The 17,174-nt window shown below is 42.6% G+C and overlaps 1 protein-coding gene across 5 annotated transcripts in view; it reads right to left on the reverse strand.

Annotated features, from left to right (window-relative positions):
* LOC105473454 (TBC1 domain family member 30) overlaps nt 1-17,174 on the reverse strand; it is a 112,534-nt gene that overhangs the window by 12,899 nt on the left and 82,461 nt on the right. For all 5 annotated transcript variants that reach the window (XM_011727276.3, XM_024790212.2, XM_011727278.3 and 2 more), the window contains one exon: nt 1,415-1,527. In XM_011727276.3, the coding sequence (XP_011725578.2) occupies nt 1,415-1,527 (113 nt within the window). The remainder of the gene's footprint in view (nt 1-1,414; nt 1,528-17,174) is intronic.

Here is a 17,174-nt window from a genome sequence, read left to right on the forward strand (position 1 = left end):
CGGGCTGGGCACAGTGGCTCACACCTGTAATCTCAGCACTTTGGGAGGCTAAGGCAGGAGGACTGCGTGAGCCCAAGAGTTCAAGACCAGACTGGGTAACACAGCGAGACGCTGTCTCTGCAGGAAATTTAAAAATTATCCAGGCATGGAGGTACGTGCCTGTGGTCCCAGTTATTTAGGAGACTGATATGGGAAAATCACTTGAGCCTGAAAGTTAAGGCTGCACAGTATGCCATGACTGTACCACTGCACTCTAGCCTGGGTGACAAAGCGAGGTTTAGAAAAAACAAAGAAAACAAACCTTTCCATATTCATACACAGAGCTTCCTTATGCATTCTTACAGTTCTACTGGATGTACACACCCCATAGTGTGGAACTAGGCTGCTAATGGTATACACTTGAGTGGTTTCCAATAATATGTTATTACAAACTCCCCGGCGCAAGCAATCCTCCTGCCTCAGCCTCCCAAGTAGCTAGGACTAGAGGTATACACTACTACACCCAGCTAATTTTTGTAATTTTTGTAGAGACAGAGTCTTGCTATGTTGCCCAGGCTGGTCTCGAATTCTTGGCCTTGAGTGATCCTCCTGCTTCAGCTTCCCAAAGTGCTGAGACACCACACCCAGCTTGGGTGGCCATTTTCTTATCAATTTCTAGGAATTTTATATATTAGCAATATCTGTCCCTATTTTGTATAGTAAGTTAAAAATATCCTTCCACAGATATTTTTGAGTCTACTTATAGAGGTTTGGTTTTGTTCCATTTGGGTCATCTAGAAAATTATATTTAAAGTACTTATTTTTTTTTTATTTAGAGTCAGTTATTAAGGCCTTCCCAATTCCAAAGAATTAAAGGAATTCTTCCACATTTTCTTATGCTAATTTTATTATTTCATTGTTTCTATTTAATACATTCATCCATATGGAATTTATCCTGGCATCTAGTATGAGGTCTGACTCTCATTTTCTTTCCAAATTAGTTCCCATTAGCCCATCATCATTTACTAAATAGTGTAACTTTTCACCCTTGATTCAATATGCTTATTTTTCATATGATAAACTCCTTATCAACTGTCAATTTTTGGTCTTCACAGTTTTTAAATCAGCTCATCTGTGTACTTGTATACAGGTTCCACACTATTTTAACTATTGAGATTTTTAATACTTGATATCATTAGGTAAGTTTTGGGGTTGCTAAACATCTCTTCAGTTTATGTTCCAAATTTCTCTGGAAAGTACACTTTTAAAAATCTCTCTTGAGTTTAAATCAAAACCATTTGGAAAGGGACATTCAGATTCTAAGCATCAAATTACTTTAACATATCTCTGGGGCTTCATAAATATTAATTTACAATAACAAATTAAGATATTAAGTCTTCCATCATGAAAACAATGAGGAATTAAAAAATCTTACCCAGAAACTGAGGTGGGTTTAACTGTGGCTGGAAACGGTGTAATGTTGTAGGTGTATTTTTCCCTTAACTCTGCCAATTGTGGGAAAGGGAACGGAGCCATGGAATAAACAGTCTGAAAAACAAAAGCAAAAATGCCAAGTCTGAAACAGTAGCCTTCACCAACTCTTATCAATCCTGGAAAGACATTAAAGTTTTATGAAGTCGAGTGTGAAGAGGCAGATACTGCTCCTTACACAGCAGGTGGAGAGATTACACTTCAACATCTGCTTTCAAGACAGACAAAAGAAGATGATTAAACCCGACCCAGTGAGCTCTCAAATCAACCCAGCTGCAGCTGGGTATTCAACTGGTAAATAAGGGTGGGCAATCACGGGCAGTCTGATTTCCTCCTGTTGTTCGATAAATGGATTAATGCAGAAATCCACAGCTCCCTATGTCTTCTGTATCAAATACTCAAAAATGTTCTTCCTACGTAGTGCTTACTTTTAACAGCTCTGTTAGATGATTTTTAGACATTTAATGTCAGGTCAGCCTTCTGGATAAAATTAAGTCTAGTGGATGATCTTGCGATCAACTACAAGTTTTCTCCAAAGATACTACCTTTTTAAATGTCTGTGGATGAGTTCTAGGTGAAAATTCCTAGGTGTTATTTGAAAGAAAAAAAAAAAAAGACAAGAAAAAAGTGACAAGGTGTAAACCTTAGGCTGTTAAAACTCTATAAATAAAAATGCGGAAAAGCACCCATGCTTCCACCAGAATTTCAAAATTATGTATCATTCTATCAGCAACAGAAAAGTAATATTGTTCGCTTTCTTATTTTTATTAAAATTTAATAGCTCCAAACATGTTTCTTCAATCCTGGTACTTATTCACCAGAAAATATATATTAATCACATGTTCATTTCTCCTAGGAAGCTAAAGAAATAGCCTGGTAATGTTTTCCTAGGAAAATATTTTAAAATGGTATTTTTTATTTTAGCAGGACTGTTTTTATGAAGGCTCAGAAGATGTCTAATTTGGCATGTAGCAAAAGGCAGGCTGTGAAAGGGGTTTGATTGTGATGCTTTTTCATTTTATAGCTCAGTGCCACCACTGTGACAGTCCCCTGCAATTTTATTCTAACAACCTGTACATCTTACTGTCCCCAGATGTCATAGTATCCCTTTATACTTTACTGTACCAGCCCAAGATTCCAAACAAATAGGTGTTGGCTGAAATTCCTTCTCTTCAATTCTCCATGCTTACTGTGCAAAGCTACAAGCTTATAAGGACTGCAAACATAATCTCTAAGCTGTCTTATCACAGACACTCCAGACTTGATTATACCCCAAAGGCTGAGGAGTACAGGTTTACTAACAATAAACCGTGCCCCAAGAAAAGAAGCAGAAGGCATCTTGTGGCTCTCACTAGCCTTAAGTGTGAAATTAAACCAGTTCCCCACCTCTCTGGGCCTCCTTTTCCTCATTTAAAAAATAAAGGGTGTGAAACTCAGGATCATGGTTACCTCTGAGAGGAGACGGGGATAAGATCAGGGAGAAGTATATGAGGGTGTTTTCCTGTAGTTGTTAATTTTTATTTCTTAAATTGGATGGGGGGTATGTAGATATTATTGTACTATTCTTAATACATCTGTATGCCCAAAATACTTCATATAATTTTATTAATAATGTAGTCAGAAGCACTCTCATGTTCTTTGATCCCACAAAGGTATCCAACAGCTACCTCGCTGCCACTGCAGAATTCTTACCCGCTTGCTCTTACGATCATGTCTTAGCTCCACATACCCTTTTGAGGGAACGCAAGAGATGTGAAATCCTCTCCTCAGCAGCCGATCCAGAGCACAGCACCTTCCCTAGGGACTGGGTAGGAGCTGCACTGCCCTAACTATCTGACCATCACACACCAACTGCGATCCCACAGTTGGGCCAAGAATCAACTCTCATTCATGTAACTTTTTTTTCCTCTCTTACAGTTTAGAAATGTGTTCAGACATTTAAGAAACCCATGTCCTTTGGATTCAACTTTAAAAGATGAGATTTTTGATGCTAAGAATTTCAAAATTCCTTACAAGTGAAATAAGATATCTTAAAGACAATAAGTAGGATGAAGAGCTAAAGGTTCACCTGTGTTTCATTTTGCCAGTTTGTAACAAGCTATCAGTAAATTCCCTCATCCAGCCTTGTGAAGGAAGTTCATAAGAGGAACAGGGAAGTACATCCGCCCCCTACTGCACCCTGCCCTGCGCCGGGGCTGATGGTCTAGGCTCTGAGCAAGATCCCTCAGGGGCCACTCAGCTAAAGACACCTGACCAAAAAGAAAACTAGCTCCACTGCACTTTCATCCTCCACTTCAGGTCTTCCTTTCTCTGTCATTGACTTTTAGTTAGTCCTTCAAAGAAGAAATCAGTATCCCTGAAACAAAGTTGTCTATAGTAGTTCTTCCCAAATATTCACTCACTCACTTGAAGGTCTCACGTCTGAAGGCATTTTATCCCAGGAGCATAAGCATCCCTGGCACACTGACATAGCATTCAGGGTCTCCGAAACCTTTAGGCTTCCACCTTGGTAAGTCGGAAATTTACAACAGATTCCAAGAAAGAGATTTGACTAATCATCTTAGAGCCAAAATATGGTACAGTAATAGAATCACAGGGTTAGAAAGGAATTCAAATATATTAGTTCCACCTCCCTCCCAAGCAGGAGTCCCTTCCAGAGCATCTCCAACAGATGGTCACAAAGGCACAGCTTAAGCACTTTCAGTTACGGGCACACGCAGTTTTGCAGGACAGACGATTTCAATTTAATTAATCAAACATGATCCTTGTATTGAACAAGCATCCATACCCTTGTAATTTCCACCCCATCACTGACGGAAAAAAGTGAACAGAGTGGGTGCAAAGGAAAGTCCTGCCTCTCAGTACATGAGATCTCCCACCAGACAACAGGAAATCAGTCACAAACACTTTGAGTTAGTCTTCCTAAGCACCTACAAACCCTAATAATAGCATCTTAACTAACTTTTCTCCACACTGCCCTCAAGGAATTTACAACAGGCATTGTCAAAAATCCTACTGATATCCAGGTACATTATTTAATCAGCATTCCTCCAGTTTCTTTAACCCTATCAATTTAAAAAAACCAAACAAACATGAAAATGACCATTGCTAATAAGAAAACAGTGATCTACATGGGGGAAAACCCAGCATATGATTTTCAGTATGGCACTTAGAACTGAAAGAAAGGGAAAAGACTGAAAGGGGAGAATGCTGTCATCTCTTCAGCTCAAAAATAAAGACCTTACATTCAGCCCACATTTTTCATCTGGTGCTACTTCGGGTTTGCTGACAGCACTAAATTAAAAAAAATGAATATAGGAAAGAGAATGGCTTGAAATGACATTCACCATTTCTCTCCTGAACATTCTATGATGTCAAGGAAAACTAACAAGTCTATTTACTATCTGAACTACCAACATACACTTAAATAGACATTTATATTTAGGCACTGAAAAGACATTATATTTTGTAATTATTGATATGCTTTACAAGAAATATGAAAACATGAGTTGCACAAAATTAGGCTTAGTTCATCTTCACGCAGATGTTTTCCTCGACAGGAGGGATGCTACTGAAATGGAATCCCATCAATCAATCCACAGCCTACAATTCTCCCTCTAGGATTCTTCTGCTTTTAGCAGCGTCAAGAAGTGGTTCCTTCTCCTAATACCTAAGATCGGAAATTCCTAGAGGACAAAGATGGCATCTGACACATCTCATTCCTTCTGGCAACGTTTAAACTGTAAGTGAAATGAGATGTTGCCTTATTCTTCTAAAGAGGATTTCAGCTTTTAGAAAGACATCTTTTGAATAGGTGGAAGCAGTGTGTTGGGTGGTGAGGAAAAGCATTCGGCTAGGAGTCGGCAACCTGGGGGCAGTCTTGGGTCTGACACTAGACAACCTGAGAAACCGACAAGTTGCTGACACTCCAACTCATAGTTTCCTCTCTCTAACGTGACAGAATTAGTTTAATTGATCTTTAAGTTTCTTTTAAGCCAGTGTTTCTCTAAGTGTTTTCTGAAAACCACCTGTATCAGAACCACCCATGGGCCAAATATCTGCATTTTCATACACTCCTGGGATGTTTCTTACACAGTCCAGTTTGAAAACCACAGCCTCAAGATCTAACGTTCCATGATTCTGTGTATTCACTGAGTAACCAGTTGTATTCTTCGCACTAAGCTAGATGTTGCTGAAGCCCCTAACATTAAGGAACTTGCTACTTACAGGAAAAAAAAATTAATATACTTGAAAAAGAGAGCGGGTGCAGTAGTTCATGCCTGTAATCCCAACACTTTGGGAGGCCAAGGCAGGCCTCGCCTGAGGCCCAGGACTTCAAGACCAGCCTGGGAAACATGGCAAAACTCCATCTCTAAAATACATTTTAAAAAATTAGCCAAGCATGGTGGCATGCACCTGTAGTCCCAGCTACTTGCAGGGCTGAGGAGTGAGGACTGCTTGAGCTCAAGACTTCAAAACCAGCCTGGGCAACATGGTGAAATCCCATCTCTACAAAAAATTTAAAAATTAGCCCAGCCTGGTGGCACATGCCTGTAGACCCAGTTACTTGGGGGGCTGAGGTGGGAGAATCGCTTGAGCCCAGGAAGTCAAGACTACAGTGAGTCATGCTCATGCCACTGCACTCTAGTCTGTGTGACAAAGTGAGACCATGTTTGAAAAAAAAAAAACAAGAATATTCAGTACTGGAGGAGTACAGAAGAGCCATCATCCATGAGTTCCGAGATAACAGAGGCCGTGGGAGTGGGAGAGAGAAGAGATTGAGTGGCATGCGGCATCCAGGATCCAGGTGGGCAAATAGGATTTTCACAGATGCAGCATCAGAGGGACCACAAGCCCTGTCACAGGAATGAGCAATGGCCTACAGAGGCCTGGGTGGGAAGAGAGCTATGGCCAGTGCCATAGAGTCTGTGAAATAGCAGGAACACCTTTGGATAGGTCAGAGACGGGGCAGTCCAAGTACACCTCTAAAGCAACCTATCTGAAAACAAGCCCATCCTCCTCCCCTCAGAAACTTGCCCTCTTCCTTCTAAGCCAGAAGATTATGGGTTGCCCTCTCTCTCCCATTACTTTTTCTTTCACCCCTGTATCCCTTTTCCATGGCCAAGTCCAGTCAATTTCACCTTGTAAGTGCTGTTTCTGTTCCAGTCTGTTTCCACTCTTCACTGCCTCCTCACAGGCCTTCCTGCTGTCATACTTGTCCCTTTGAAATCCATCCTTCACAGAGCTGCCCGTGGAGTTGACTTAAAACAAAACTCAAACATTTTCCTCCTCTCCTTAAAATCTTTCAGGTCCACAGCTCTTCTATTCCCCTTTCCAAAGGGTCCACAGAAGCCCTAGAACTCCAGCAAGTACAATCTCTCAATCACTGACCTGAAACATCAGGTCCAAGCGCCTTACCAGGCATTGTGGTCTTCCATGAGCCAGTCCCTGAATTCCAGCCTTCTGACAGTCCCCCTCACACTTATGTAGTATGTTATCAACAGTCCTTCACACATGCTTCTCTCTCAAACACGAACTGACTCTCCACTCTGCACAAGAGCCTTCAACACACACACACAAACACACACACACACAACCACCCTTGCATATATGTGCACCCCTACACACACACACACACACACACACACACACACACACACACACGCACAGCCTAGTCAACTCCTATTCTTCTGTAAAGGTAAAACCAGACATGAATTCCCTCAAGAAAGGCTTTCCTAACTTCCTCTCCTCCAACTCACTCCATCCCTGCCCCCTAGGCTAGAAGATGAGGTCTTCTCTCTTCTTCAGCCCTCAGCCCCTCTGCAAACCTCCCTCGGTGCACTCCCCACACTGTGCTCTAGGAGACTATAGGCTCCCGAAGACATAGCCCATGCTTTCTTCTGTGTCCCTGCACCTGGCACATTACCTGACATTTAGAGGTGCTCGATAAATATTTGGAGAAGTTAGTACAGAGCATAGAAAATCAGGCTGAAGCATTTTATTTACTGTAGTTAGTAATAAGGAAGTGCTGAAGGACTTAGTGTAGAGCAAGGAAATGATCAAAGCAGTAAGCATGGATCATTACTCTGGTAGCAAAATGCTGGGCCCCTATTCCAGGCCCTAACTCCCAGATGACATTTCTAGCCACACCCTGGGCCAAAATGGAACCCGCTGCCTTAAAGGGAAGGACCCAGCACTGGTAGGATTCATCACCTGCTGACTAAAGACCCTGAGTAACAACCAGCAATATCCAGGGAATATGCCATGGGCCCTGAGCTCTGAGACACGCTGGCTTCAGGGGAGACCCAGCATATTCTCAGCTGTAGTGGCTATGGTAAAAGATTCATTCCGTATTAGAGCAGAGGGAATCTAGAAACACAGCCATCATCTACAAGTTGGGTTTGATTCAACATTGATTGAAAAAGAAAAGGCAGAAAACTAACCATGGATTCTCAATAAATATTTGCTTAATGAATTAATAAGTTTGATGGAAATGGAGGGGCAGGCAAGACGGCAGATGGAAGCCTACACCATTCATGCCCCCTGCTGCAACACCAAATTTTAACAACTGTCTGTACACAGAGAAGCACCATAACAAGAACCAAAAATTAGGTGAATAATCACAATATCTGATTTGAACTCCATATCGTGGAAAGAGGCACTGAGGAGGGGAGGAGAGACAGTCTTGAATCATGGACACCACCCCTCCCCAATCCCCCTGGCAGTGGCCATAAGACATGGAGAAAGAGTATGTGCACTTGGGGATGAGAGAGTGCAGTGACTGGAGGACTTTACACTGAACTCAGTGCTGCTCTGTCACAGTGGAGAGCAAAGTTGTGCTGGGCTCAGCCAGCATTCACACTCAGAGGGAGCATTTGAACCAGACCTAGCCAGCAGGGAATTGCCCATCTCAGCTGTTGAACTCGATTTCCTCAGCAAGCCTTGCCATCGCAGGCCAAAGTGCTCTGGGATCCTAGGTAAACTTGAACAGCAGTCTGGGACACAAGGACTGCAATTCCTAGGCAACTCCTAGTGCTAGGCTGGGCTTAGAGCCAGTGAACTAGGGTGGCACATGACCTAGGGAGACACAAGCTGGTGTGGCTATGGGAGGACTTGCGCCATCCCTCCCCCAATGCCAGGCAGTGCAGCTCATAGCAATGAAAGTGACTCCTTCCTTCGGCTTAAGGAGAGGAGAATAAAGAGTAAAGAGGACTTTGTCTTGTATCTTGGATAGCAGCTCAGACACAGCAGGATAGGGTACCAGGCAGAGTCATGAGGCCCCTATTCCAGGCCCTAGCTCCCAGATGACATTTCTAGCCACACCCTGGGCCAAAAGAGAACCCATTGCCTTAAAGGGAAGGACTCAACACTTGCAGGATTCATCACCTGCTGACTAAAGAGTCCTTGGATCCTGAATAACAACCAGCCATATCCAGGGAGTATGCCATGGGCCCTGAGCTCTGAGACATGCTGGTTTCAGGGGAGACCCAGATATTCCCAGCTGTGGTGGCTATGGTGAAAAACTCATTCTGTTTGAGAAAAGCAGAGGGAAAAGTAAAGGGGACTTTGTCTTGCACCCTAGATACCAGCTCAGCCACAGTGGGGTAGAGCAACAAGCAGGCTCTTGGGGTCTGAGTCCAGGCCCAGGCTCTTGGATAGCATTTCTGGACCTGCTCTGGGGCAGGGGGGGCCCACTGCCCTGAAGGGTGAATCCCGGGCCTGGAGGCATTCACCATAAGCTGATGGAAGAGCCCTTGGGCTTTAAGCAAACATTGGTGGTGGCCCAGCAGAACTCCTTATGGACCAGTGGTGGTGGTGGCCACAGGTAGAAGTTCTTCTGCCTGTGGTATGGGGAGGGAAGAGCAGGAAGAACTTTGCATTGTAGTTTCAGTGTCAGCTTAGCTGCAGTAGAATAGAATATCAGGTAAATTGCTAAGGTTTTTAACTCCAATCCCTGGCTCCCAGAAAAAAACTCTAGACACACGTGGGGCCTAGGGGGAACTCACTGTCCTGAAGGGAAGGGCCTTGGGCAAGGCCCAATGCTGAGCTAACTTCAGGTCTGACCCAGCACGGTCCCAGTGGTAGTGGCCACAGGGGTGTTTGCATCACCACACCCCCAGTTCCAGAGGGCTCATCACGGAAAGAGAAACTCCACATGTTTCAGAGAAATTAAAGGAAAAGAATAAGAGTCTCTGCCTGGTAATCCAGAGAATTCTTCCAGATCTTCTCAAAGACCACCCAGGTGGTACCTCTACAAGTCTGCCAAAACCACAGCATTACTGGGCTTGGGGCCCAAGTCCCTTCTAATACCTAGTGATAATTTGGATATTTTTCTCACTCAAATCTCATGGTGAATTGTAATCTCCAGTGTTGGAGGTGGGGCCTGGTGGGAGGTGTCTGCATCCCTCATGAATGGCTTGGGCCATTCCCTTGGTGATAAGTGAGCTCTTGCTCTGAGTTCACATAAGACCTGGTTATTTAAAAGTGTGTGGCACCACCCACCATCTAACTCTCTCTCTTTCTCCTGCTCTGGCCATGTGACATGTCCGTTCCCTCTTTACCTTTTGCCATGATTAAAAGCTCCCTGTGCCTCCGCAGAAGCCAAGCAGATGCCAGGGTCATGCTGCTTATACAGCCTGCATGAACCAATTAAACCTCTTTTCTTTATAAATTATCCATTCTCAAGTATTTCTCTGTAGCAATGCAAGACTGTCCTAACACCTGGAAAGCGTTCCCAAGGAGGATAGGCACAAACAAGCTCAGATTGTGAAGACCATAACACCTAACTCTTCAATGTCCAGACACAAGAGGACATCTACAAGCATCAACACCATCCAGGAAAACATGACCTCACCAAATGAACTAAATAAAGCCCCAGGGACCAATCCTGGAGAAACAGAGATATGTGACCTTTCAGACAGAGAATTCAAAAGAAATTCAAGATAATACAGAGAAGGAATTCAGAATTCTATCATAAAAATTTAATAAAAAGAGTGAAATAGTTAAGCAGAAATTATGGACTTGAAAAATGCAATCAACACTCTGAACAATGCATCAGAGTCTCTTAATAGCAGAATTGATCAAGTAGAATAATTAGTGAGCTTGAAGACAGGCTATATGAAAATACACAGAGGAGACAAAAGAAAAAATAAAAAAAAATAATGAAGCATGTCTACAGAATCTAGAAAATAGCCTCAAAAGGGCAAATCTAAGAGCTATTGGCCTTAAAGTGGAGACAGAGAAAGAGACAGGGATAGGAAGCTTATTCAAAGAGATAATATCAAAGAACTTCCCAAACCAAGAGGAGTACATCAACAGTCAAGTACAAGGTTATAGAATACCAACAGATTTAACCCAAAGAAGACTCCCGCAAGGCATTTTACAATCAAACTCTCAAAGGTCAAGGGTAAGGAAATGATCCTAAAAGCAGCAAGCGAAAAAAAAAAAAAATGAATAACATACAATGGAGCTCCAATATGTCTTGCAACAGACTTCTCAGTGGAAACCTTACAGGCCAGGAGAGAGTGGCATAACCAGGAGAGAGTGGCATGACACATTTAAACTGCCAAAGAAAAAAAAAAAAAACTTCTACCCTAGAATAGTAAGTCTATCCAGCGAAAATATCCTTTAAGCATAAAGGAAGAATAGAGACCTTCCCAGACAAACAAAAGCTGAGGGATTTCATCAACACTAGATCTATTCTATAAGAAATGCTAAAGAGAGTTCTTCAATCTGAAAGAAAAGGATGTTAATGAGCAAGAAGAAAGCATGTGAGGGTAAAAAACTCACTGATAATAGGAAGCACACAGAAAAACACAAATTTAGGATAACACTGTAATTGTGATGTATAAACTTCTCTTGACTTAAGTACAAAGACTAAATGATGGCCGGGCACGGTGGCTCATGCCTGTAATCCCAGGACTTTGGGAAGCCAAGGCGGGCGGATCACGAGGTCAGGAGAACGAGACCATCCTGGCTAACACAGTGAAACCCCATCTCTACTAAAAACACAAAAAAATTAGTCGGGCATGGTGGCAGGCGCCTGTAGTCCCAGCTACTCGCGAGGCTGAGGCAGAAGAATGGCTTGAACCTGAGAGACGGAGCTTGCAGTGCGCCGAGATCACGCCACTGCACTCCAACCTGGGCAACAAAGCAAGACTCGGTCTCAAAAAAAAAAAGAAAGACTAAATGATGAACCAATAAATAATAACTAGAACAACTTTTTAAGACATAGTACATAAAGAGAAACAACAAAGAGTTAAAAAGCAGAAGATCAAAGTTAATGTATGGAGTTTTTATTAGTTTTCTTTTTGCACATTTGTTTATGCAACCAGTGTTACGTTGTCATCGGTTTAAAATAATAGGCTTAAGATAGTATGTGCCAGTGTCATGGTAACCTCAAATCAAAAAACATACAATACACAAAAAATAAAAAGCAAGAAATTAAAGCACACCACCAGAGAAAAATCATCTTCACAAAAAAGGAACAGGAAGGAAGGAAAGAAGAAAGAGAAGCCCACAAAACAACCAGAAAACAAATAACAAAATGGCAGGAGTAAGGCTTTACTTATCAATAACACTGAATGTAAATGCACTAAACTCTCCAATCAAAAGACACAGAGTGGCTGAACGGATGAAAAAACAGGACCCAATGATCTGTTTCCCACAAGAAACACACTTCACCTGTAAATATACACATAGACTTGGGTAGCTGGCAAGATGGCTGAATAGAAACAGCTCCGGTCTGCATCTCCCAGTGAGATCAATGAAGAAGGTTGGTGATTTCTGCATTTCCAACTGAGATAGCTAGTTCATCTCACTAAGACTGGTTAGACAATGGGTACAGCACACAGAGGGTGAGCTGAAGCAGGGTGGGGCATCGCCTCACCCAGGAAGTGCAAGGGGTCGGGAAACTTCCTCCCCTAGCAAAGGGAAGGCTTGAGGGACTGTGCCATCAGGAATGATGCATTCAGGCCCAGATACCATGCTTTTCCCATGGTCTTTGCAACCCACAGACCAAGAGATTCCCTCAGGGGCCTACACCACCAGGGCCCTGGGTTTCAGCCACAAAACTGGGTAGCCATTTGGGCAGACACCAAGTTAGCTGCAGGAGTTTTTTTTCATACCCCAGTGGTGCCTGGAACATCAGCAAGACAGAACCATTCACTCCTCTGGAAAGGGGGCTGAAGCCAGGGAGCCAAGTGGTCTAGCTCAGCGGATCCCACCCCCATGGAGCCCAGCAAGCTAAGATCCACTGGCTTGAAATTCTCGCTGCCTGCACAGCAGTCTGAAGTCAACCTGGGACGCTCAAGCTTGGTGGGGGTAGGGACGTCCACCATTACTGAGGCTTGAGTAGGTGGTTTTCCCCTCACAGTGTAAACAAAGCAGCCAGGAAGTTCAAACTGGGAGGAGCCCACCACCGCTCCTGCCTCACCGCCAGCCTGCCTCTCTACATTCCTTCTCTCTGGGCAGCGTATCTCTGAAAGAAAGGCAGCAGCCCCAGTCAGCGGCTTGTAGATAAAACTCCCATCTCCCTGGGACAGAGCACCTGGGGGAAGGGGCAACTGTGGGTGCAACTTCAGCAGACTTAAATGTTCCTGCCTGTTGGCTCTGAAGAGAGCGTGAGATATCCCAGCACAGCACTCGAGCTCTGCTTAGGGACAGACTGCCTCCTCAAGTGGGTCCCTGACTCCTGTGCCTCCTGACTGGGAGACAGCTCCCAGCAGGGGTCGACAGACACCTCATACAGGAGAGCTCCGGCTGGCATCTGGCAGGTGCCCCTCTGGGACAAAGCTTCCAGAGGAAGGAACAGGCAGCAATCTTTGCTGTTCTACAGCCTTCACTGGTGATACCCAGGAAAACGGGGTCTGGAGTGGACCTTCAACAAATTCCAGCAGACCTGCAGCAGAGACGCTGACTATTAGAAAACTACAACTAACTGTTAGAAAACAATAGCATCAACATCAACAAAAAGGATGTCCACACAAAAACGCCAGCCGAAGGTCACCAACATCAAAGACCAAAGGCAGATAAATCCATGAAAATGAGGAAAAACCAGTGCAAAAAGACTGAAAATACCAAAAACCAGAACGCCTCTTTTCCTCCAAAGGATCACAACTCCTCACCAGCAAGGCAACAAAACTAGACAGAGAATGAGTTTGACGAATTGACAGAAGTAGGCTTCAGAAGGTGTGTAATAACAAACTCCTTTGAGTTAAAGAACCATGAAGCTAAGAACCTTGAAGAAAGGTTGGAGGAATTGCTAACTAGAATAACCAGTTTAGAGAAGAACAAAAATGACCTGATGGAGTTGAAAAACACAGCACAAGAACTTTGTGAAGCATACACAAGTGTCAATAGCCAAACTGATCAAGTGGAAGAAAGGATATCAGAGATTAAATAAAGCATGAAGACAAGATTAGAGAAAAAAGAATGAAAAGGAACAAACAAAGCCTCCAAGAAATATGGGACTATGTGAAAAGACCAAACCTACATTTGATTGGTGTACATGAAAGTGACGGGAAGAACGGAAGTGAGTTGGAAAACACTCTTCAGGATATTATCTAGGAGAACTTCCCCAATCTAGCAAGACAGGCCAACATTCAAATTCAGAAAATCAGAGAACACCACAAAGACACTCCTCAAGAAGAGCAACCCCAAGACACATAATCGTCAGATTCACCAAAGTTGAAATGAAGGAAAAAATGTTAAGGGCAGCCAAAGAAAGGTTGGGTTACCCACAAAGGGAAGCCCATCAGACTAACAGCAGATCTCTCTGCAGAAACCCTACAAGCCAGAAGAGAGTGAGGGCCAATATTCAATATTCTTAAAGAAAAGAATATTCAACCCAGAATCTCATATCCAGCCAAACTAAGTTTCATAAGCAAACGATAAATAAAATCCTACACAAGCAAATGCTGAGAGATTTTGTTACTACCAGGCCTGCCTTACAAGAGCTCCTTAAGGAAGCACTAAATATGGAAAGGAAAAACTGGTACCAGCCACTGTAAAAACATACCAAATTGTAAAGACCATCAACACTATGAAGAAACTGCATCACCTAACGAGCAAAATAACCAGCTAGCATCATAATGATCAAATTCACACATAACAATATTAACCTTAAATGTAAATGGGCTAGGCCAGGCCTAGTGGCTCATGCCTATAATCCCAGCACTTTGGGAGGCCAATGCAGGCAGATCACGAGGTCAGGAGTTCGAGACTGGCCTGACCAACATGGTGAAACCCCATCTCTACTAAAAAGATAAACATTAACTGGGCATGGTGGCGCGCACCTGTAGTCCCAGCTACTCAGGAGGCTGAGGCAGGAGAACTGCTTGAACCCAGGAGGCAGAGGTTGCAGTGAGCCAAAATTATGCCACTGCACTCCAGACTGGGCAATACAGCGAGACTCCGTCTCAAAAAAAAAAAAGTAAATGGGCTAAATGCCCCAATTAAAAGACACAGACTGACAAACTGGATAAAGAGTCAAGACCCATTGGTTTGCTGTATTCAGAAGACCCATCTCACGTGCAAAGAGTCATACAGGCTCAAAATAAAGGGATGGAGGGAGATTTACCAAGCAAATGGGACATTGGCCTGAAATTTTCTTTTTTTGTTGTGTCTCTGCCAGGTTTTGGTATGAGGATGAGGCTGGCCTCATAAAATGAGGATCAGAGTGGAACTGAAGGAAATAGAGACATGAAAAACCCTTCAAAAAAAATCAATGAAACCAGGAGGTGGTTTTTTGAAAAGATCAACAAAATAGACAGACTGCTAGCCAGATTAATAAGGAAGAAAAGAGAGAAGAATCAATTAGACACAATAAAAAATGATAAAGGGGATATCACCACTGATCCCACAGAAATACAAACGACCATCAGGGAATATTATAAACACCTCTATGCAAATAAACTAGAAAATCTAGAAGAAATGGATAAATTCCTAGACACATACACCCTAAGTATAAACCAGGAAGACGTCGAATCCCTGAATAGACCAATAACAAGTTCCAAAATTGAGGCAGTAACAGCCTACCAACCAAAAAAAGTCCAGGACCAGACGGATTAACAGCTGAATTCTACCAGAGGTACAAAGAGAAGCTGGTACCATTCCTTCTGAAACTATTCCAAATAATAGAAAAAGAAGAACTCCTCTCTAACTCATTTTATGAGGCCAGCATCATCCTCATACCAAAACCTGGCAGAGACACAAGAAAAAAAAGAAAATTTCAGGTCAATATCCCTAATGAACATCGATGCAAAAATCCTCAATAAAATACTGGCAAACCAAATCCAGCAGCACATCCAAAAGCTTACCCACCACAATCAAGTTGGTTTCATCCCTGGGATGCAAGGCTGGTTCAACATACACAAATCAATAAACGTAATCCATCACATAAACAGAACCAATGACAAAAACCACATGATTATCTCAACAGTTGGAGAAAAGGCCTTCGATAAAATTCAACACCCCTTCATGCTAAAAACACTCAATAAACTAGGTATTGATGGAACATATCTCAAAATAATAATAGCTATTTATGACAAACCCACAGCCAATATCATACTGAATGGGCAAAAGCTGGGAGCAGCATTCCCTTTGAAAACTGGCACAAGATAAGGATGCCCTCTCTCACCACTCCTATTCAAGATAGTATTGGAAGTTCTGGCCAGGGCAATCAGGCAGGAGAAAGAAGTAAGGGTATTCAAGTTGGAAGAGAGGAAGTCAAATTGTCTCTGTTTGCAGATGACATGATTGCATATTTAGAAAACCCCATCATCTCAGCCCAAAATCTCCTTAAGCTGATAAGCAACTTCAACAAAGTGTCAGGATACAAAATCAATGTGCAAAAATCACAAGCATTCTTATACACCAATAATAGACAAACAGAGAGTCAAATCATGAGCGAACTCCCATTCACAATTGCTACAAAGAGAATACAACTTACAAGGGATGTGAAGGACCTCTTCAAGGAGAACTACAAATCACTGCTCAAAGAAATAAGACAGGACACAAACAAATGGAAAAACACTCCATGCTCATGGATAGGAAGACTCAATATCGTGAAAATGGCCATACTGCCCAAAGTAATTTATAGATTCAATGCTATCCCCATCAAGTTATCATTGACTTTCTTCACAGAATTAGGAAAAACTACTTTAAATCTCATATGGAACCAAAAAAGAGCCTATATAGCCAAGACAATCCCAAGAAAAAAGAACAAGCTTGAGACATCACACTACCTAACTTCAAACTATACTATAAGGCTACAGTAACCAAAACAGCATGGTATTGGTACCAAAACAAATATATAAACCAATGGAACAGAGCAGAGGCCTCAGAAATAATGCTACACATCTACAACCATCTGATCTTTGACAAACCTGACACAAACAAGCAATGAGGAAAGGATTCCCTATTTATAAATGGTGTTGGGAAAACTGGCTAGTCATATGCAGAAAACTGAAACTGGATTCCTTCCTTACACCCTACACAAAAATTAACTCAAGGTGGATTAAAGACTTAAACATAAGACCTAAAACCATAAAAACCCTAGAAGAAAACCTAGGTGATACCATTCATGACATAGACATGGGCAAAGACTTCATGACTAAAACACCAAAAACCATGGCCACAAAAGCCAAAATAGACAAACGGGATCTAATTAAACTAAAGAACTTCTGCACAGCAAAAGAACCTAT

Source organism: Macaca nemestrina, chromosome 10 (assembly GCF_043159975.1).
Source record: "Macaca nemestrina isolate mMacNem1 chromosome 10, mMacNem.hap1, whole genome shotgun sequence".
In the NCBI taxonomy this organism is placed as follows: Eukaryota; Metazoa; Chordata; class Mammalia; order Primates; family Cercopithecidae; genus Macaca; species Macaca nemestrina.